We start from the raw sequence: 20,859 nt of genomic DNA, 5'->3' as shown, positions 1-20,859 counted from the left end.
AAATCAATTGCAAAGCATCGAAGTTGGGAACTTACCGAACAAATTGCAGTACTTGGATGTACGACACAACCAGTTGCAGCGACTCAATGCGAGTCTTGTGGATTTCCTCAATAGTAGCACTAGGCTACAGACAGTTTACCTCGCACACAACCCATGGATCTGTGATTGTGAGGCAAAGCCATTGGTGGAGTTTGCAAGAAATGTAACAGAACGACCGAAATTCGCTGAACAAGATATGGGCCACATGCGCTGCATTGTAAACTCATCGGAAATCAGTTTCAGATTTATGAAGAATGTATCCGACAACAAAATATGTCCAATTCAAAGCCATTGTTTGCTCCAGTTTATCGTTATACTGATAGTAATACAAATCGTGAGCATAGTTTGTGCACGACTTTATGAGAAATACAAAAGACGCGTTGAGCGTTCTTCCAATAGAAAATACGATACATTTGTCTTCTATACACAGCTTGACGAACCCTTCGTCATTAAGCAGCTGGTAGAAGAACTTGAACATGGCCCTATCAAATATAAGTTGTGTCTACCTAAACGTGATTGGATTGTTGGAGAATCTTTCACAAAGCAAGTCAAGCGTTCAGTGGGTGAGTCGCGGCGTACAATGGTGGTGCTTTCGAAAAATTTTCTGAAAATGTGGTCAGACAAAAAAGTCCGCAAGGCGCACATATCTGGATTATTCTCAATGCACAAACATTTGATAGTCATAATCCAGAATGACATAGATAGCATCGAAAGCTTGGATAAAGACGTACAGAGGTGGCTTGCGAAGAGCACCTATATCAAATGGGGTAATCCATTATTCTGGCCTTATCTACGCGCCGCTTTACCGGAAGAACCTTGTATGGATGTAATGGAATCTGGATTGAAGATGATGGTTTAATAAATTAAATGCTGGCTTCCGAAATGAAATTAATTGGTATGACTAATGCAATTAACTTTGATGGCAGTTGAATGTTTGTTAAGAAATTCGAAATACTTTAAATCAAAAGTAAAATATAATTTTCGAATTTAAAAAAATAAACGTAACGAAAACGCAAGTTATGAGAATTTCATTAAAAGGGAAGTTAGTGGGTTTTGTTGTTGCAATTGCTGTATTAGGTTGGGTAAAAAAATCCATTATTTTTGTGTAAAATTTTTGCGCAGAAGGCTTAAAACTGTTTTATCTGTTTGATCTTTACCTCCTGGAAGAGGCTAGCAGGCCAGTTAACTTCGATTATTTCTGTGATTTAATCGACATTTGCTTCAACATCAAGAATGCCTGAACGGAATCGACGAATCCAAAATTACACGTAATTGGGTGTTAGAGTATTGGCCCCATAAACGTCATTCACAATTTGAGCGATTTTTTTTTTAATGTGAAATGTCACATTGATAACGAGCGTAAACTTTAAATTGTTTGATCGATATTTTACGAGATATCGATCACTGCAGCCATCTACCGAGAAAATAATGGATTTATTTATCTACATATAATTCGATGTTTCATGCTCGGAGATTCGAACATGGGCACTTGGTAGTCATGCACCAACCCACTCGGCTACGGCGGCCGCCAATAATAGAGGACTAAATAGGCCTCACAAATTTAAAACTGAAATTAGTTAATCCACGCGTTATATTCAGATATGCGTGGGGTGATTCTAGATTCCAGTGCAGTAATCAATTGCAACAAAGTTTGCATTACTTTTTGGTACCCACAAAATAACACAAGGGCGGAAAAGTCGCGAGCCTAAAACATAGACGACACTAGTTTTATTGTATTGGCCTCTTTTTCAGTTAGTAGGTAGGAAGGTAGGGGAAATGGTTGAAGTGCCGGTCTGGTATTCCTCAACTAGCCCTGAAGCGCCGTTTTGAGACCTTCAACACGCAGATATCTACAGCCAGCCAGATCTGTTGATATAGTGGAGAAGATTGATGGGAGTTAGATAGGCTCTCGAAGAAATGAGCACCCAATGATTAATTAATTGTCTAGCTGCCAAACCTGATATTCACAGAGAAAGTGCTCAACAGTCTTCTTCTCTGTAAGGATACCACAGCTTTTGCAATGGGGGTTAAATGGTAAACCTGGCTGTTCCACGTGTGTTCCGATCGTCCAATGACCGGTAAACACTTCTACGAGTTGGGAAATTGAATAATATGGAGTTCCCAAGACTTGCTGAGTCCTCGGTATGATGAACTGAGGCCAAAGGGTTTTCTAAATATCACATGAAGAAACGGAGTTCAATCTTTGTTCCATCTCTGCGCTTTCCTGAGAAGCATTTTGTGCAGTTCTGATGTTGCCGATGATCGGGTAGGAGGTCTCTAAGACCAATTCAATCCCCTTCCTGGCAAGCTCATCAGCAATTTCATTTCCCTCTATATTCCTATGTCCCAGTTCCCTAGAACCCAGTTCGAGGAATGTTATCTGCACACCCAAGAAATTGGATCTCCTCCTTACAGGAGTTTTCGTTCTGCACCATGGCGTCGTCAGAGCATTAATAGCGGCTTGACTATCGGAGAAAATGGTAATATCTCCCTCGCTTCCACGTTCCATAAGCATTTTGCATGCCTGAGAATCGCAAAGACTTCTGCTTAAAAAACACTAGCAGTGTTCGGCAGTTTAAAGGAGATAGATAAATTGGCTGATTTAGAGAAAACCACTGCTCCGACTCCCGATTCCATCTTGGAACCGTCAGTGAAGACAGAGGTGCAAGCTTCGGTGCAGCTTTCTTGCCTATTTGAAAAGATTGCCCTAGCACGACCCTCAAACTCTAGTTTGCACATAGGGAGATCTGTTCGAAGTTCGGAGAAATACGGTGTTAACTGCCCGAAAACGCTACCATGTCCCTTGAGAGATTGCCTCCAGGAGCCAACCTCCTTTAACCTGATTGCACTTTAAGCTGCGACGGAAATAACTTAAAAGTCGATGGGAAGTAAGTGCAAAAAGACATTCAGGGCAGCACTGGGGCAAATTTTACATGCTCCGGTGATGCCAATACATGCAGTCCTTTGCACCCTTCCCAGTTTTCAGTTAGTACTAAATTTAAAAAGACAGCTGTTGAAAATTCATGAGTTCTTCTTGAGTTATTGTGTTAAGAATGACGCCGCTTTTAATATTTTCAAAACAATGTATTTTGAGGCAAAAGATAAATCGTTCTACAAAAGTGGTATTGAGATGTTAGAGCTGCGCTGGAATAATTACGTTATTCTTGATAGAAATTACGTTGCTAATTTTAAACCAAAACAACGTGTTTTCTTTGTTAGTCCCGGGACTTTCACCCCAAGTGTTATATTTCAAATTAATTAATACAACAACTTTGAGAATCGAGTTTTTAAATCAAAAATTAATAAATATTTAAGTTAGAAAGAATTAAAACTATTACTCACTAGCCTAACTAATTCCAAAACATGAGCTGTTCTTTCTATTGATTGCACGATACATTCGATTTTCTCTTTCTCGTTCTTTGCATTTGTTCGAACTTTGCTGCGCTCTCACAAAATATGAACCCAATACGTATGAGATGGATTGTCTAGTTTTCTATATTTATGTTGTTTTCTTGTCTACCCTTAAATGTTGTCTTCTGCTTTTTTACCAAATAGGTGGTAGCTGTGAAAGCCCGGAAACCTCATCTCTAAAGTAAGAGACATAATCAGCTGTGAGTTTTGAAAAGGCTTTTGTTATATGACAAAACAGTTTTCAATATTTTTCAACTAATAAAAGGTAAAATCGACGAAATATTCAAAGAAAGAAGATCAAGTTAGCCAGAGGCTGTCTTAGACAGTGAAGCTGTGAATGAAATCAGCGATTTAGAAGATGGCATAACCTTAACACCAGGTAGCTTTTAATTTAATTTTATATTATATATATATAGGATATTTATTTAACTCGTAAATATCTTTATTTTATACACGTATATTTAAAAGAAAACATTTCATCTACATCCACAAACAAAAAAAACGACCCTGGAGCAGAATATAGATGAGAAAAAGAGATCCGAAGGTCAATCGTTTAAAATGCTGGAAGAAAGCATGAAAAAAGAAGAAAGAGCAGAACGGAAAGTCCCGATAGAAAGGGGGAAATTCGATCTTTTGAAGACGCTGGTCGATTTCCTCAAAAAGTAAATATATGTATGTACAAAAGAACCGGTGTTTTACTTCAAGATATACATATTTCGTTCTGCTTTCTGCTGCGTAATAGTCCCACTCAAGGGCTACGACGCCAGTGCTAACTCAGGTTAGTATCGTTCGAAACTTTCTCGTAAACGCAACGAACCAAAACTGAGTGAGATGTACGCGCAGCGTTTTGAGGCTGTATTTTTATGTACGCATTCGAGAGAGCCGAAATTATCTTACGCCGCGTCTGCAAACGTAATTAAAAAATCAAAAAAGTTTGTTGTGATGTGGAATCAGCGGTATAAGTGTACAAAAATGTTGATGACTTTTCCGAGCGCGGGTGTAAGCGTGTGACGACAAAAAAGCAGAGTAAAGAGATCGTTCATCTTTTTAAGCGAGACCCTTCCTTGTGACTACGCCAAGTATGCACAATTCTTGCTAAAAAGGGAATAGATGGGAGTATCAATGCCATGGAACGTCGACTGAAGCTAACATATCCTACCGTCCCCCATCATCAAAGCCACTGCTCTCAGAAAAACACACTAAGAAACAACAAAACAAGAAAATGGCGTCACAGTATTGGACTGGACTTCCCAGTCCCCAGACGCCAATCCCATTGGAAATGTGTGGGGAACTATGAAAACGCATCTTGCCTCAAGTCCAGCCCTCGTGCGTCAAGTTCGCAAAATCTAGTCCTGTTTGTCGACGAGCTATGCAGAAAAGCTGGTTTAAAGAATGAAGAAGATTCCAGTCTATACCCGACAACGATGGAGACTACATGGCTTATTGAGTAATTGCGACTCGTAGTTTTGTACATACTTTTATGTAAAAAAAAATTTTAAATATATATCTTTTATACTTCATGAATAATCGCGGCTCCCTTTTTCTGGCACAGACTGTATATCTTTGAAGTGATATGAGAATGAGAGACTGAGAATTAATTTCTACAATGCCTTATAGTTTTAATTGAAATATTGTTGAATTTTATTATTTATTTTTATTATTATTATTTCCTCACTTGCAAAACTTGCACCTTGACCTCAAAATGAAATTTCATTTTGCTCTCTCACTTTTCCGTACTTTGCAGGTTTGTTGCGTATATGAAAACCAAAACGTGATAATTTGTTAATTATTGTTTTATTATTATTATTTGTTTGATAATTGTCACAAACTATTTGCTTCATGAACAGATCTAATATCTGTTGCCGAAATGTCGAAAATTGTAATTGTACATTTTCTTCACACTCAGCAATCTCAAGGTTGATTGCCCTGTAAAAGCGATTATGGTAAAAAAACGATTTTGTACCTACTTTTTTCTTTTTCTTTTGTACATCTTTCGGTGGTGTCAAAACAGATCAAATACAACGCATTTAGGCGGGCAACCTGTTTTAAACCATTAAGCCAGTTTAGACATATGGGCGTCACCGTAAACGTTTCTAGGTACCGCACTATAGCGTCGTAGCCATGACCCTAGCCGTATGTATCTATTGAATTTTGGTTTTTCCCCATATCCATAAGCAGCTGTAAAATACTGGACATTTGTTTTGATATTTGCAATAAAGATTTGAATGTGAGAAATGAACGATGAGAAATGAATTGACTTAGTAAAAAATTATCTGTGTTTTTATGAGAAAATAGATACAAATTTCAAAAACGCCAGTAGTAAAAAATTACGAGTAATTTAGGCCTTGAAGGAAAATAATAAGGGAGTACAATGTTATTGTGTCATTGTCACTGCTTGATTATTTTTGATGTATGTAGAAAATCTTGCTGTAAAGCGATGGGGAAACTTTTGGGAGCGTTTTGCTAAAGAAATCCGAAATGGGCAAAATGTATCTGGAAGTGGTGCTACGACTGGTAGACAATGGTGCTGTTCAAGCGACTGCAGTTTCTAATGTCTGATATAAAAAAACGTCCGTAAGTTAAATGCTTTATTATTGCATTTACGCCTATTTAGGACAATCAAAAAGTATCAATTTTCTACAGAATACGGCAGAAGAGTCGATGGATTCTGATTCACGTGATTTTCAAGTGGCACACGGAAGTGACTCACTGCCATCCCATGAGAGTGCACCTAATGAAATGAACCGCCAAGAGCATCAATATCCGCATAACCATAAACAGCCACGTGATCATCAACATTCGCGTGACCATCAGCAAAATCCTCCACCGGCTGGGGAAAATCCTCCACTGAAATAATGATTTGTTCAGCTATTGCCAAAATGAAAACGAAAACGTAAGCCTCGAATACGCAACGGCGCACGGGAATATTGATGGAAGCTCAGGCAGAAGACCAGGAATATTTTTTTGTTTAACACCAAAGTGAGTATATTTTTGTTTAATTAGCATGTAAATAATTCTGATCTTTAGCTCCTGGTAGATGTAGTTTAAAAATAAATAATATAAAAATTTAGATTTTTTCATACTGCGCTATTTTCATTCAAAATACGGCTCTTAACAATTATGTGTGAAAAATGGCATTTAAACGTCCACCTCGAGCACGTCCACAGGCTGTCTCATGAGAATTAAAATTTTCAAGGGTTCGCTCACGCATTTTCACATTGAGTTCAGCAATCTCGATCTGAATGTTGTGTTTCAGCTCAGGAATCGTTGTTGGCTTATTCACATAGACTTTACTTTAAAAAAACCTTAGTCTGGACTGCCAGTTTTTTTTTCTATCCCTGACAAACCCAGTTTCTTGACATTTGTTCACCAGCCTTTGAACTGTCGATTCATTCGGACGATTATTTCCTTCAAAGTAGACACCAATTTTGCGATATGCTGCTCCTCTTTGCATCTTTAGAAGTTTTAGCATAGATTTTGTCGTTTTGGTTAATAAAAACTTTTTCAATTGTGAACATTTTCTCATCTGTGAAAAGAATATTTTCATGGCCGTTCACCGCATGCCACCGAAGAAGCTCTGTCGAGTATAATTTTCATCAAACGCGTTGTCAAAAGATGACCAGTTGAGCGACGGAAGGCTTTTTCATGTGGAGATCATCTCTAATTAGTCTTGACATGGGTCTGGTGCATACATTTATTGCCCTGGGCATATGTTTTTTCTATAATTTATAAGTAGACAATGCATACGGACAAAAGCAAAAATAACGAAACTTTTTTCTGCGAATTTGTTCTCGCCGTATGTGTTGTAAAATTTGCCACAGAATTTATGGCAAGACTAAGAACATTGGCTCAGAAAAATATTATTGACGTTTTGATCATTCATTAGAATATCAAAACCTGGTGATGAACATTCATTAGAATATCAAAAACTCTGTAAATATTGAATACAAATATCTCAAAATGACAAAAAACAATTTCATTAAAATTTACTTTTCTTCGCTTTGTGAGTGATGCTTTGGTTGTTGGTGTTGGTTTGTTGCGTATCGGGAACATCAACGGTACTTTTAACAACTCGATACATCGTCAAGAGTAGGCTTCAAGATAAATTTATTTAGTGTGATAGCATTCGAGCAACAACTACATTTTTAAAATAAGAAATGCCAAGCGAAAGATAATAGAAAAATGGAATGCATGACAAATAGGTAACATTAGTTTGTCACGCATTCACAACACAACAACAACTTTCCGTCATTCCGTTTTACTGACATTTCAAAATTAAGGGCGAGTTGAAGAACAAGCAATCAAAAACTTTAAACACAGCACCTTCTTTAGATATGCCTTGGCAGACTTCATAGTATGAATACATCGAAATGAATACAGGCAAAATCTGTCAAACATTACAATGCACGCGTTCTTAACCTGACCCATAACCGTAACCATAGCAATCAGCTGTTCTGATCAAACATGCATATGTGCGTCACTGTAAATGATTATAGTGGCCGCACCATAACGCCGTACCGATAGCCGTAGCTGTATGTATCAGGTCAGGCCATAAGTTCGTGCGTATTTTACCCATAATTGCACTTTTGTACGATTTTTGCATACAAAAAATTATTCGCGGAATATAACGGAACTATTTATATTTTTTTGTTGATATATTGTGCATTCAACAAGTGATTTTAATCGCGGATAGAAGCACGTGTTGTTAAAAAATAAAATGAAATTTCCGAACGCGTATAAAAGGCATATTTTGTATTTTTTTATAAAAGTGGTAATAATCCAAATGCTGCTGCAGAAATAAACACTGTTCACGGAGATACCGTGAGTGTAAGGACTGCGCAAAAGTGGTTTTCAAAATTCCGAAGTGGTAACTGCGACATGGAGGATGTCCCGCGCGCTGGTCGTCCTGAAATCTTTAACTCCGACGCCTTGCTCGAACTCGTGGAAGCTAAGCCAAATTTGACAGTCGATATGATAGCTCAGAGGTTTAATTCATCGCATGGAACAGTTCACAGTCATCTGGTTCAGTTGGGAAAGGTTTCAAAGTTGGGAAAATGGGTTCCGCATAGACTTTCCGTCGCCAACCTTCAGCAGAGAATGAATGTGTGTTCTCAGCTGCTGCAACGGCTTGAAAATGAAAGTTTTTTGAACCGTATCGTTACTGGTGATGAAAAATGGGTCCTTTACAATAATCCTGTTCACAAACGCTAATGGTTAGATAAAGATGAAACACCAGAACCGATCCCTAGAGATGGCCTTTTCCCCAAGAAGATTCTCCTGTCTATTAGGTGAGATATGGCCGGTATTGTTTATTATGAACTTCTGCAACCAAACCAGACGATAACTGCTGATTATCGTTTCCACGACAGTCGGTTCTACGTTACCGAAACGACCCGGATTTATATCAGGCCAAGGACTGTCACTCCAGCAGCATTCCCCGTATGTAATATAAGTATGGGGAAGGTTTATGCCGTTACAACAACAACAACAACAACATAACTGCTGATTATTATTCCCATCAGCTATTAAACCTGAATGAGGCACTTAATAAAAATCGGACGTCTTTAGTGAATACACGCAAAGTTTTGTTTCACCACGTCAACGCAAGACCTCATACCGCAAGGCAAGCATTAGGCAAGCTGAACGAGCTCGGATGGGAGCTAATGCCGCATCCATCATACTCTCCGGATATTGCTCCTTGTGATTATAACCTTTTCCGTGGACTTCAATCCCATATGAGTAACAAGAACTACTCCTCAAAAGAAGCTATAAAAAGGGATATCGAAGCGTATTTTGGCTCCAAGAACAAAAAATTTTTTGAGCAGGGAATTAAAAATTTGCCTAAACGTTGGGAAGACATCGTCAATAATGAAGGAAAATATATTATTGATTAATAAATAATTTAAACATCTTTTTTATTAATTTGAAAACCACCTTTAAAAAACGCACGAACTTATGGACTGACCTGATATATTCATTGTGTATTCTGTATCAGTTTCTGAACTTAAATTCTCAGAGGAGGAACCTATAATTGATGCAAGGAGTTCCATGCTTTTATCTATTTCTTAATTTTCAAGAATGTATTGCTTAGTACTTAAATCGGAACCCTTGATCATTTGTTTCCTTGTTTTAAGTTCTTTCTGTGTGTACTCTTCCAGTTTTTCAAGTATGAGTAATTTTCTAAAGTTTTTGTGTGAATTTCTAAGGCTTCTTCAGATAATAAACCTTCCAAAATATGGTAAAAGTAATAGTTAGACAACGCAATAATTTTTTTTTTCCTTGATCACTCCTCTCGGGAGCATAGGTCCTCGACAAGACTCTTCCATCGTACACGGTTCTGTGCTGTTGTTTTTGCACCGTCCTATGAGATGTCAGCATCTGCTAGTTCGCGCAGCATCGACCTTCTCCAAATGTTTTTGGTCGACCGCCATCTCTGCTCCCTTGCGGGTTCCAGTCCAGAGCCATTCTCGTGATGCTTCTGGTGGTTTTCTCAATGTTTGACCTATCCATCGCCACTTTCTGCATTTGATTTGCCTAAGAATGAGTTCCTCGTTCAACGAAGTATTGTAAATAAATAACTCACAAAATATTAACTATTGGTAAATCAAAGAGATTAATTAGAAGTAGAAATGTCGTTACGTTCCGCGTTGTGTAACTAATCGCTTCTGCTCTATGCTCATCCAATATTTTGTCAATTTTTGACTTTTCTGAAGATACAGCAAACTCTACTCACGGCCTGCCTCACGTTCCCGTACTGGTACTTGATATGTAAGATTTAAATTTAATTATAAACTTTCATATTAAAGATCTGCTGCTAACTATAAATCACAATTTCTAATTTTAATTGAGCCCCTTTTAAAGCCTAAAATATATTCCAAATGTTAGTCCGTGTTATAAGCGATCCGTGAGCTAAATTTCATCTTAATCTGTGCAACCGTTACGGAGTGAAAATAAATCTCCCAGAGTGTCGGTTTTTCATTTCACTAAATTTCAAATTACCCTGTATAGCGGTCGAGTTCTAATTTCTAAAAATAAAACCTCTGGTCAAGCTTTGAATTACACACCTTATTTTATTTTTGAAAATCGAACAGCTCTAAAATCGATTGAGCTTTGAAATTAAAAATAAGAAAATAGTTCAATCATGATTCCACCTTTCCATTTTTTAAAGACGTTTGCTGGCAGTATGTATGGGGCATACCACCTTGATCAAAAAGTTCCGGGTACAACTGCCAGGTGACGTTCTAAGTAGACTCGTTTGAGTTCTGTTTGTTTTTTATTAGGTTGCCACAACTGCGATTAACATTCCTACCTAAATGTTATCGCCATTGCTTGATATTTGTAAATGTTACACTGACTTGAGAAAATCTTATATTACATTTTGAGTTAAAAATACATTCAATGGTGCGAAAACTTTAGAAATCTTGGGAAACTTTTTCGGTAATGATACTCTAAAGAACACAGCCGTTCACAAGTGGCTAGATCGCTTCAGAAGAGATCGTGAGCCCATCGAGGATGACGAAAACATCAATAAAGTGCAAGAAAAGTTGATCAATAACCGCAAATTAGCCATCAAAGAGCTGGCAGAGCACTTGAGCATTACTTATGGATCCGTTCACGACATTGCAGTTATAGATTTGGCTTTGTGCCGTATTGCTGCAAAGTGGGACCTCAATTTCATAGAAAACAGAAAGCCCGTTAATATCGCCAAAGACATGATCTCGAAGGCTGCATCAGACCCAACATTCAACAAACGCATTATTACTGGAGACGAAACGTAGGTTTGTGAGTATGACACTCAATCCAGATATTAGACGACTGAGTGGAGAATACCATCTAGCGGCTCCTTGATACCATGATACGGCTCCTTGTGATTTTTTTCTATTTGATCGAGTCAAAAACTACTATGGAGAAGCCGTTTTCACAGCCTAAAGGAACTGATGAAAAAATCGAATACGACTCTGATGGTTACACCGAAAATAAAGTTCCAGAAATGTTTCGAGAGCTGAATTCAACGCTGACGTAAGGCAATAATGTCACTTTTGAGTAATAAACTTGTTTTTTGAATTCCTGAATATATTCAAGGAGCTTTTTGATCAAGGTGATACAAATGCAATTTGAGGCAAATGGTCTCCGCTGCACCGTTGTAGGTGCCGCGTACTAGTGGAATGCTTTTGAGTGACATAAATTGTTAATGAGCGCAGCTGCTTGCGCATTTTTGAAGAAATGATGACACCATCGAACCAAAATCCACACCAAACAATAACATTTTCGAAATGTGTAGCCGCCTGATTTTCCGTAGATTTTCGTCGCTCCAAATCCGGTAATTTTACCCATTTACTAATCCATTTAACCAGAAATGAGTCTCATAAATGAAAATCATTTTCTTTCCGAACATTTGACGAACAAACCACAGGTTTTGATAACAAATTTTTATGCATTTTTTTTCTTTTCTATTGCTGTGGTGGTATGCGGAAGATCGATTCCATAATTTAACTGAAAAAATATTTACATAGTCGCAGAAAAAAAACATAATTTGCACTGCAGTTTTGCTTTGAGTCATTACTACTTGAAGAAGACAGCACAACTGTAGAATTGTTGGGGTGAATATGGCCTTAATTATTTAGTTTAATCGTTAAAAAGCTACACTTTCGCACTGATAAGCAAGCAAACATATGAACGATTATGCAGTCCTAAATATTCGAAGTCGTTAAATAGTAATTACAAAAAAGAGATATGCAAGAGTTCACATATAGAAATTTTGTTTTATTGTAATCCATAGAGCGCGAGTATACATTTAGTTTTGCTCCATTACTCGTACTTTGTTTAGTATATTTTTCATTGGAATTCTTCAAGTTACAACATTAAGAAGTTATAGTTTTGTTACTTTTCGAACGATTTTCAAATTTGTTGCGTGTTTCAAAGATAGGAGTTTTATCTTTAAAACAAAAAGAATTCTTTTGAAAATCAGCTTTAAAATTGCTAAATTGTGGTATTTTATTTGAAAGAGTGAAATGTGTGATATTTTTGTTTTATTTGCAGATTATTTGCGAATTAAAAATTTATGCGATAAAAAATTATGTGTTGTTATATTAAAAAAGGAGACCCTTTATGAAGAATATTTGGGTCGTTTTTTTACGCAAAGCACGTGGTGCAAGGTGGCGCAAAATTAATCACCCAATTTTGTTATCGAATAACTTTTTTACTAAATAAAAAAAACTATTTTGAGTGAAGGAATTTGACGGATTATTTGACCATTTGCAAAAATTATAAATCTTCCGACAGAGTGATTAATTTTGTATTTATACATCTTCATAGTCGAAATGGCCTTTCGTCGACCCGATTGCTTAGCTTTCCCAACGTACCCACAGAAATAAACAAAATAATAAGTAACAAAAACACTTTGTTTGAGATCAGCATTTGATATAAAATGCTATTCTGAAATCTCCTACAGTAATTCTCAATAGCTTCTCATTAACGGTATTAGCCGTTTGTCAAATTAAAAGCCATTTTTCTACATGGAGATTTTCTTAGATATCAAATTGAAAAAATAGTAATTCTCCAATTACCCTCAAAAGGATTTCTCCAATTGATAGCAAATGAAATTATTTTTTTAAAATATCTTTTTTATCATTTTTTTAATAATATCTTTTTTATTATATTCTTTTTATCATTTTGTTTAATAATATTTTTTTCATAATATTTTCTTTTATTTTTTTTTTTTATAATATTTTTTTCTTATAATTTTTTTTCTTATAATATTTTTTTCTTATAATCTTTTTTTCTTATTTTATTTAACACTTTAAATAAATGGTTAAAATTAAAGACTAGCTTAAGTTCGATATAAAATAAAATTAATTCCATTTTCAACATTTAATAGATATTACAGCACATTTACAGCGATTTTATTCGCAAGTTTTCCCGTAACAACCCGAGCAAATTAAGAACGAGTACCTGCACACCTGTTCTATGATCATTGCTCGAAAATTTTCGAGCGTGAGCTAGATTAAATTGAGCTTTTTCGAGTAATTCGAACAAATACTTTTGATTATTTAGACTTTTTTGAAGGCACTTTTTTTTAGTTTTACAAATTATTTATTAACAGCGCTAACGTCATTGGGAAACTGGCGAATGCTAACAAATTAAAATTGACAATTCTTGTTTAGCTGTTTCCAAACAAGCATTGAGCAACTGAGCCAAGGCGAATCTATTAAGAGTTTCGTGGATTCAAAAAATCGATGTTGTTTTTTTTTTTGGCTTATTAATTTCTACAACTTCTCAAGAATATTATCCTAAATTTTCAAGTCGATCCGAATTATAGTTTCGGAGATACAGGCTTTGGAAGGTGTGCGCTCCAAGCCACTTTTGTTGTTACCCAAAACTTTAAACGCGTTTTTCTCGGAACCGTGTTTTCAAAGTCGGTTGTCAAATGTTCTCGAAAACTATATTACTTAACCGGTCTTGATGAAATTTTACACAGGTGTTCGAGATACAATTTACTCGTGCTTGAACGAAGGATTTTTTTTTCAATTACAACTATTAAAAAAAAAACAAAATGTCAAGCAAACTTGACCGAAATTTTCATTTTTTTGGAAAAATGTCTGCCAAATTACAATTTTTACTTTTTTTCTTTCCTTCGTTCAAGCACGAGTTTATTGTCTTAACTAAAACACTTATTTTTGTTTTTTCATTTTTGATGATCCTGTCAGGGGTTATGCTGACAACGCGGACGCACCTTTTTCGAGAGATCACCGGAAATGTGGGCACAATGGAGGAGTTTTAACTTTTTTTCTTTAATTCCAGAAATTATTCTTTAAATATGTATCTATAAGACAGAAAAAAGTTTGAATTAAATAAATAATTTTTTACATAGAAAAAAAAAATATTGAAAATAGGCCTTTTTTACCCGACGAAACCCATGTAACCCCTTAAAGGTCATATCGGTAAATCAGCTGATTTGTTTTTTTTTTTCTTTCGCCGTGTCCATGTGGCTGTCAGTCCAGCATAAAACAAGGCAAATTCATTCTTTCTTTTGTACTTTGCCAATATTTTTAGTTGACAATAAAACGTACAAAATATTGTTGTTGGTGTAGTGCCATCACTTGTAATGAATGCACCTTAAGCTGAGCAATAAACGAGTTTCAAAGGGGTATCGAGTTACTTGCACTTCTCAATGCCCGAGCAGCTCGAGCTCTAATAAAAGTTACAAAACTTTTATATCGTACAGCAGCTTCACAATATAGCAGCACTGTTTGAGACACGAACAAGCCAGCTCCACGACGGTCGGTTCTTCGTAACCGGAACGACCCGGATTATATAATATTCGGTCAAGGACTGTCACTTCAGCAGCATTTCCGGTATATTTATGGAGAATGTTTATACTGATACAACAACAACAACATATTATCATTCAATTTAGCATTAATCAGTTAATTTTTAATCGATTTCAATTTACTTATGAGTTTCGGAAATCTGCTTTTATGTGTTTTAAAGAAAAAAACAACAAATAAATTTTATTTCCTACCTCGTTTTTAGGTTTAAAAATTATAATTTTTTTTTTAAATTACGCTCCCTTTTTACTTAAAAGAGGAAAATTAAGCTATTTTAAAGCTGATGCTCAAACATTTTTTGTTTTTGTTTTGGAGGCCAAACTAAAATAATATGTACATACCGTTCAAACATAAAATAGATCTTTAAAACAAATCGCTTCAAAAATAACAAAATGCATAATTCCTTAAAGTTGTAACCTGAAGAATTCCTATGAAAAAAAATACTAAATGAAATAATGGAGAAAAACTATAAGTAAACTCGTGTCCTACGGGCTACAACAAAGCAGAATTTCTGTGTATTAAAAACAAAACATTTTGCAATATTTAAGAGCCTGTTCACTTCCACCACCATTGCTGCTAGAAGATCAAGGTGAAGCATTTGAGAAAATTTGCTAGAAAATCAGGTAAGCAAAGTGAATGGCGATCGCAGCAAAAATATCTGCGGCAGGGTTTTCACAAGTGGAGAGGTTTGAACATAACAACTAATTCCTATAAATAGCACATACAAAAGAGTGGTTAGCCAGTTTAAAATTTCCTTCAGTGATAGCACAGCACAACGATTTTGCTGAATTTCTAAAAGTCGCCAAACTACGGATGCGTTTAAGAAGCATGCATTCTTTAAAACGGCTGGTGTCTTTTAAAGCACCGATGATGTTATATATTTTCATAGTATCTTTGTCCTTATGCGACACCACCCACATGGTGAACGTATTCTACACCAACTACTTCTGTGAATCTGCGCCGGTTGCGACATGTTTTAGAATCGACTGTGCATCATTGAAGCCGATGAACAAAGATAAAACGCCACAAACAAATCTGTCAACAGGATTATTCGCGAATTTGCCAAATTTGGAAGAATTGCACATCAGCTGCGGTTTGGAAACCCTGCCCATGGATCTGTTTATCAACTCAACTAAAATTACTAGCCTTAACATGAACAAGAATCTGCTGACAACATTCCCGAAAAACTTGCTCAACGATCAACAGGAGCTCCTCACTCTTGACCTGTCAAACAATCGTTTGCAATCACTACCGGACACACTCTTCCACAGCACAAAAAATCTGCGCGTGCTGAAATTATCACACAATCAACTCGTCGAAATAACAAGGTAGGTCTTTGCTAACATACAACTGACACCAACTTCAATAAATCTAGAATGTGAATTAATTCATTTTTTTTTTTACTTTTGACAGTGAGCTATTCAGCCCATTAGCCAGTCTCGAGCATCTGCATCTGGACAACAATAACTTGGTTAACATCAACTTCAACGCCTTTCGTGACACAGCCAACTTGAAATTTCTCAGTTTAGAAAATAACCAAATCGATCTCGCTGACGCCAATGGCACCATTGATAACATGACCTCGCCATTCCAGTTCCTACATAAAATTGAAGAACTTAACCTGCGCAATAATTCGATCAAGTACCTACACAGAGACTGGAAGACAAAACTGATCGAAATGAAAAAACTCGATCTCAGCTATAACAACATTCGTGCGTTGAATGTTAGTAACATATTCCTTTTTTTCATAAGTAAAAGTTTGGCTGAAGTCAACCTCACACATAATCTCATAGCGGAAATTGATTTTGATGGCATCGACGATATGGGGTACTTCCTCAGCCACTCACCTCCACTTCGTATTCATCTCGACGACAATCCACTTACCTGCAATTGCGTGCTAGAACCCTTTTTAAAATTTGTATTAGGCGAAGTAAAATATGAACTGCGAAAGAATTTAATAATATCTGCGAATAAATTAATATGTTCAGGCACGCCACTACTAAGAGGGAAAAAAGTAATCGACCTCAGATATGAGGAGCTAGGTTGCCCAGTGGAGGACCAATATCGTCAGGGCGAAAAGAAATACGTAATACCTTTCAGCGTTTTAAGTCTTTTGAACGAACTCTATATGTCTTTTATATGTTTCTGTGAACATCTAAGGAGATCTAGAGACGACCCTATAATAGTGGCAGAAGAGCCTCTTATGCCTCGTTTAGAACGACCCCCTCGCCTCAGACATATAGGTGAAAGATAAATGAGATAAAAGGACATGACAAGTATCTCATCTGGAACTGAATGAGTTGCACTCCCAGAATTTTTCTGAAGATTTTGAATAAGAAGTTGAAAATTTTAATGACAATTTCTCGGAATGTGTTGAATTTTTTTGGATTTTGGAACTCTGATTTATACGGTTTTTGTTATCTATTGTAATAAAATATAGTGGTTTTCACACCCAGCTCGTGGCTTCGTTACCTGGAAGTTTCACGGATATTTTGTTTTTTAAATCTAACGGAAACGCCTAAGCGCCAAATAATGAAGAGCCCCGGTAGCAAGCTTGACAATTTGATCGGTAGTTGGCAAAATAATAATCAGCTATTTCACAATTGATGATCAGGCGCAAAGCATAAATTTAGTATATAAAAAAGAGAAGAAAAAAAATTAAGTAAGTTATTTTTACAATCAAAAATTTGATATTTCAAAAGTTTTTTTTCCAGCGGATGAAACGAAAATAATAGCCTAGATAGGCGTCGGCGTTAATCGGAATTACCGGCGGTGTTAATTCTGAATGAAATTGTAGCGTGACAGACGGTTGTTATGCTTTTTAGTGAGCAGCTGATTTGTTTATTGGCTAGTTTCGTCAGTAAGAGATGATACTAAATAATAATTATTTATTTAAAAAACTCTTAATTTCCCAAACTGTTAGAACAATTAACGTCATTTCTAATGCTTTAGTGAAAACTAGCGTTACGTCCAGGATTTCTTGTTCTTCTCTTTACAAATTTCATTATTTTTCATTCATAATAGATATTAACTGTCATTTTTCAGTAATGTTGCCATGAAAAATTTTTCTAATTCGTTTAAATTATAAGAATTAAATCTAGTTGTCAATCCGCATTAGTTGCGCCTAATTCCTGAGTTAATCCGGAATTAAGTCGTTAATCCCGATTAAGGCCTACGTCTGTTTAGTCTATAATAGGGCGTTTATGCTGAACACTAAATGTGCATTTATCCAAACAAAATTCTCTACCTAAATGTAACTAGTTTCGTAATTGTTTTTGAATTGGGTCCGGTTTTTAAAAGCGGGCCACCTAAAGTTGACTTTTGAATTTTTTATATATCATAGGCCGATACTTTTTTTATTGGCTCAAAAGTGTTTGCGTTAATTTAAATTTTTCAGGGAGACAAATTTTGATGTAGGCTTTTATAGTTTTAACAATATTTAGCAACAATTTATTTATTATAAGTAGCAACAAAATAAAAAGTTTCTAAAATTTTTAAATTTTTTTTCGCTGTGCCTTTGAACAGCAAAATAGTTAAGTCAGCGCTAAACCTCGCTAACTCTCAAAATCGGCATATGACATATGAAAAATCGGAAAGTCAATTTTGGGTATCCCTCTTGAGAAAACTTGACTTATTAAGAATCTAAATGCTGAAAGCAACTCTGCAAACTTCGAAAAGTTAGTTAATTCGAACAACACTTAGGCAACCTGTAACAATTCACGGTTTCCAAGACAGTTCCACGAACTTTGTTACCTCGCGATTCGAGGTATTTACTTCCTCAATTATAATTAAAACAGAGAGCTATAGACACATACTTATAAATTCACCATCAATAAGATAGACTTTATTTGTCACATTTCACACTGATTTCAAAATAAAGTCGCATTTTCCGCACTCTTCTCACCACACATCGCTCAAAATGTTATGTAATTCATTGCTGCCAAAGCAATGAAAAGTTGTTACGCACCTATCATTGCATACAAGATGGCGCAAAATTAATCACCCTATCAGAATATTTATAAATTTTGGATATGGCGTCGTGCCTCAGTCATATTTGACACTTATGAACTAGACAGCTGCAGTGTACAAATAGACTAGCAATGGAGCACATAAAGGGTTTCATCACTCAATCATTTTCATTACTATTTTTTTGTTTTCATTTAGTAACCAACTTTTTCAAAAATAAAATTGGATGATTAATTTTGCGCCATCGTGTACAAATATGTACTGAAAATCAAGCAAATTCATTACGAAACTCAAATTGCAAGTCGCACGAATTAGTTGGAGGTGTAACGGATGCGATTTCAATTAGGTTCGAAGTTGACTTCGAAACAGCTTGGCAAAGCTTCGAATTGGCAAACCTCCCAGTGTATTTCTGCCATAAAAAACCTTTCATAAAAATCAACTGCTGCTTGGAGGCGGCCTAAAGCTGTAGGTCCCTCCATTTGTGAAGCAAAACAAAACGCACACCACAAATAAGAGGAGGAAGCTCGACCAAACAACAAGGATGTAAACGCCAATTATATACATACATATACAGTACGTCTCATAGTATGGCGGTCACCATAATTCAAACATGTATAGTCCCCACCATTAGCTCTAATGGCTTCACATCTTCGAATTCTACTTTGTCATAATTTCTGCGCAAGTTGTGAGGTAATCGACTCTAAATCAGCCGAATTTGCTTTGATAACGTTTGGTCGTCCGTATTTCTTTTCCTTTAAGTTTTTGCTTAACTATCACCTAAACATTTTCTATATGGTTAGCATCAGATGACTGTGAAGGTCAATCCAACATTTCAATCCCACTTTTCTGTTTCTCTCTCCACACTTTCGGTTCCCATGCTTTCTTCCAAACATTTTCGCAGCTGACGGCAATAATGGCTTGTGGTAAAGTTTTATTCATCACAACTGCATTCAAATTAGTGATAAACTTAATTTACCGGCTAAATTCTTCTTCGAAGAAGCAGCCCCAAACATGGGCCTTAACTGAGTGCCTAACAATTCGTCGAAGTGATCGATTATCAGCAGCTCGCAACTATTCGCCCAAAAGCAAGATTCATCCGTGAATATTACGTCTGCCCAATTTCGTTCTGAATTTACTTTAGCACATTCAAGTCTTTTTTGAATGAATGATAATGAGAGCAACGTTTTTTTACGATGTGGTATGGAATTTGAGATCTTCTGCACGCAAACGTCTTTGAATCATATCTTCGGATTTATGATATTAACACCACTTTTCCTTAAAACTGATTTAGCTTCAAGCAGCGATAAGCTCTACTTTGTCACAAATAAATCAATGATCATCTGATCTTGCCTTGGAGAGATATTTGTTGCGGGCCTCGACCATGGAAGTTGGTTTAACGTTGCACCCATTTATTTATGGACGTCTTCAGGACCTTCAAATATTTTGCTGCAGATGCACGTGACATTTTTGGGCCTCTAAGGTGTGTACATAGGAACAGTGCTTCAAATCGTTTTTCATAAGCGGGACTCATAATGTAAAAACAACATACGCTTTCTTAATTCCTCGCAAAACTAACAAATTACACAACGTGTATTGCGGAAAGGATACGCCTACTTAGCAGTGTTTAATTTTTGGAAGCCGTTCCATTAGACGGACGGTAATACTTTTAATATTCCTGAAATTGGCTTGACAGAAACTCTTATTTTTTTTGCGCCCAAACGCTCAGTTTCCTCAAAATCGCGTTTAGAATCAGATTACTACGCATTTAGTTTTTTACAGATGTATCCAAAATGACGGAAGGAGTGGGAGCGGCTGTCTTCTATTCGCAGTTTGGACTCCAAAAGTCTTACAGGCTTTCTAATCACTGTAGCAAATCAGCTGAATTAGCGTTGAAATATACTCCCCTCAATACTGAAGCTGCTATTAAAGCAATAATGTCAGTACATCTGAAATGTACGAGTTCTGCGAGAATATATAGTTCCCAATTTACTGAATACCAAAGCACAATGGAATAAAGGGAAATGAGAGAGTTGACGAGCTTACTAAGACAGGCAACCGCTCGCCTAGGATGAGTACGTCAAACATATAGTATATCCCTCACTCTCAGTTTTGAAGA

The 20,859-nt window shown here is 36.3% G+C and overlaps 2 protein-coding genes across 6 annotated transcripts in view; one reads left to right on the top strand and one right to left on the bottom strand.

Moving 5' to 3' along the window:
- LOC129236925 (cation-independent mannose-6-phosphate receptor) overlaps positions 1-20,859 on the bottom strand; it is a 190,083-nt gene that overhangs the window by 129,654 nt on the left and 39,570 nt on the right. The window lies entirely within an intron of this gene.
- Positions 12,322-17,089, top strand: LOC129235863 (protein toll-like). 5 transcript variants are annotated; one of them, XM_054869920.1, is made up of 4 exons: positions 12,322-12,439; positions 15,188-15,249; positions 15,326-16,105; positions 16,191-17,089. In XM_054869920.1, the coding sequence occupies exons 3-4, from the start codon at positions 15,591-15,593 to the stop codon at positions 17,029-17,031; spliced, it is 1,356 nt and encodes a 451-aa protein (XP_054725895.1). In that variant the 5' UTR covers positions 12,322-12,439; positions 15,188-15,249; positions 15,326-15,590; the 3' UTR covers positions 17,032-17,089. The 5 variants fall into 5 exon arrangements, with proteins under 5 accessions (XP_054725895.1, XP_054725892.1, XP_054725896.1 ...); XM_054869917.1 differs by having other exon boundaries at positions 15,188-16,105; XM_054869921.1 differs by lacking the exon at positions 12,322-12,439 and having other exon boundaries at positions 15,109-15,400; positions 15,823-16,105.

The sequence above is a fragment of the Anastrepha obliqua genome, chromosome 1, assembly GCF_027943255.1.
Source record: "Anastrepha obliqua isolate idAnaObli1 chromosome 1, idAnaObli1_1.0, whole genome shotgun sequence".
In the NCBI taxonomy this organism is placed as follows: domain Eukaryota; kingdom Metazoa; phylum Arthropoda; class Insecta; order Diptera; family Tephritidae; genus Anastrepha; species Anastrepha obliqua.
The sequence above is the reverse complement of the archived record's forward strand: the minus strand, read 5'-3'. Positions and strand labels throughout refer to the sequence as shown.

Coding starts and splice junctions, on each gene's coding strand:
- LOC129235863 (XM_054869920.1), top strand. CDS start 15,591: ATGCGTTTAAGAAGCATGCATTCTTTAAAACGGCTGGTGTCTTTTAAA. Junction 16,106..16,190: donor CAACTCGTCGAAATAACAAG/GTAGGTCTTTGC, acceptor TACTTTTGACAG/TGAGCTATTCAGCCCATTAG.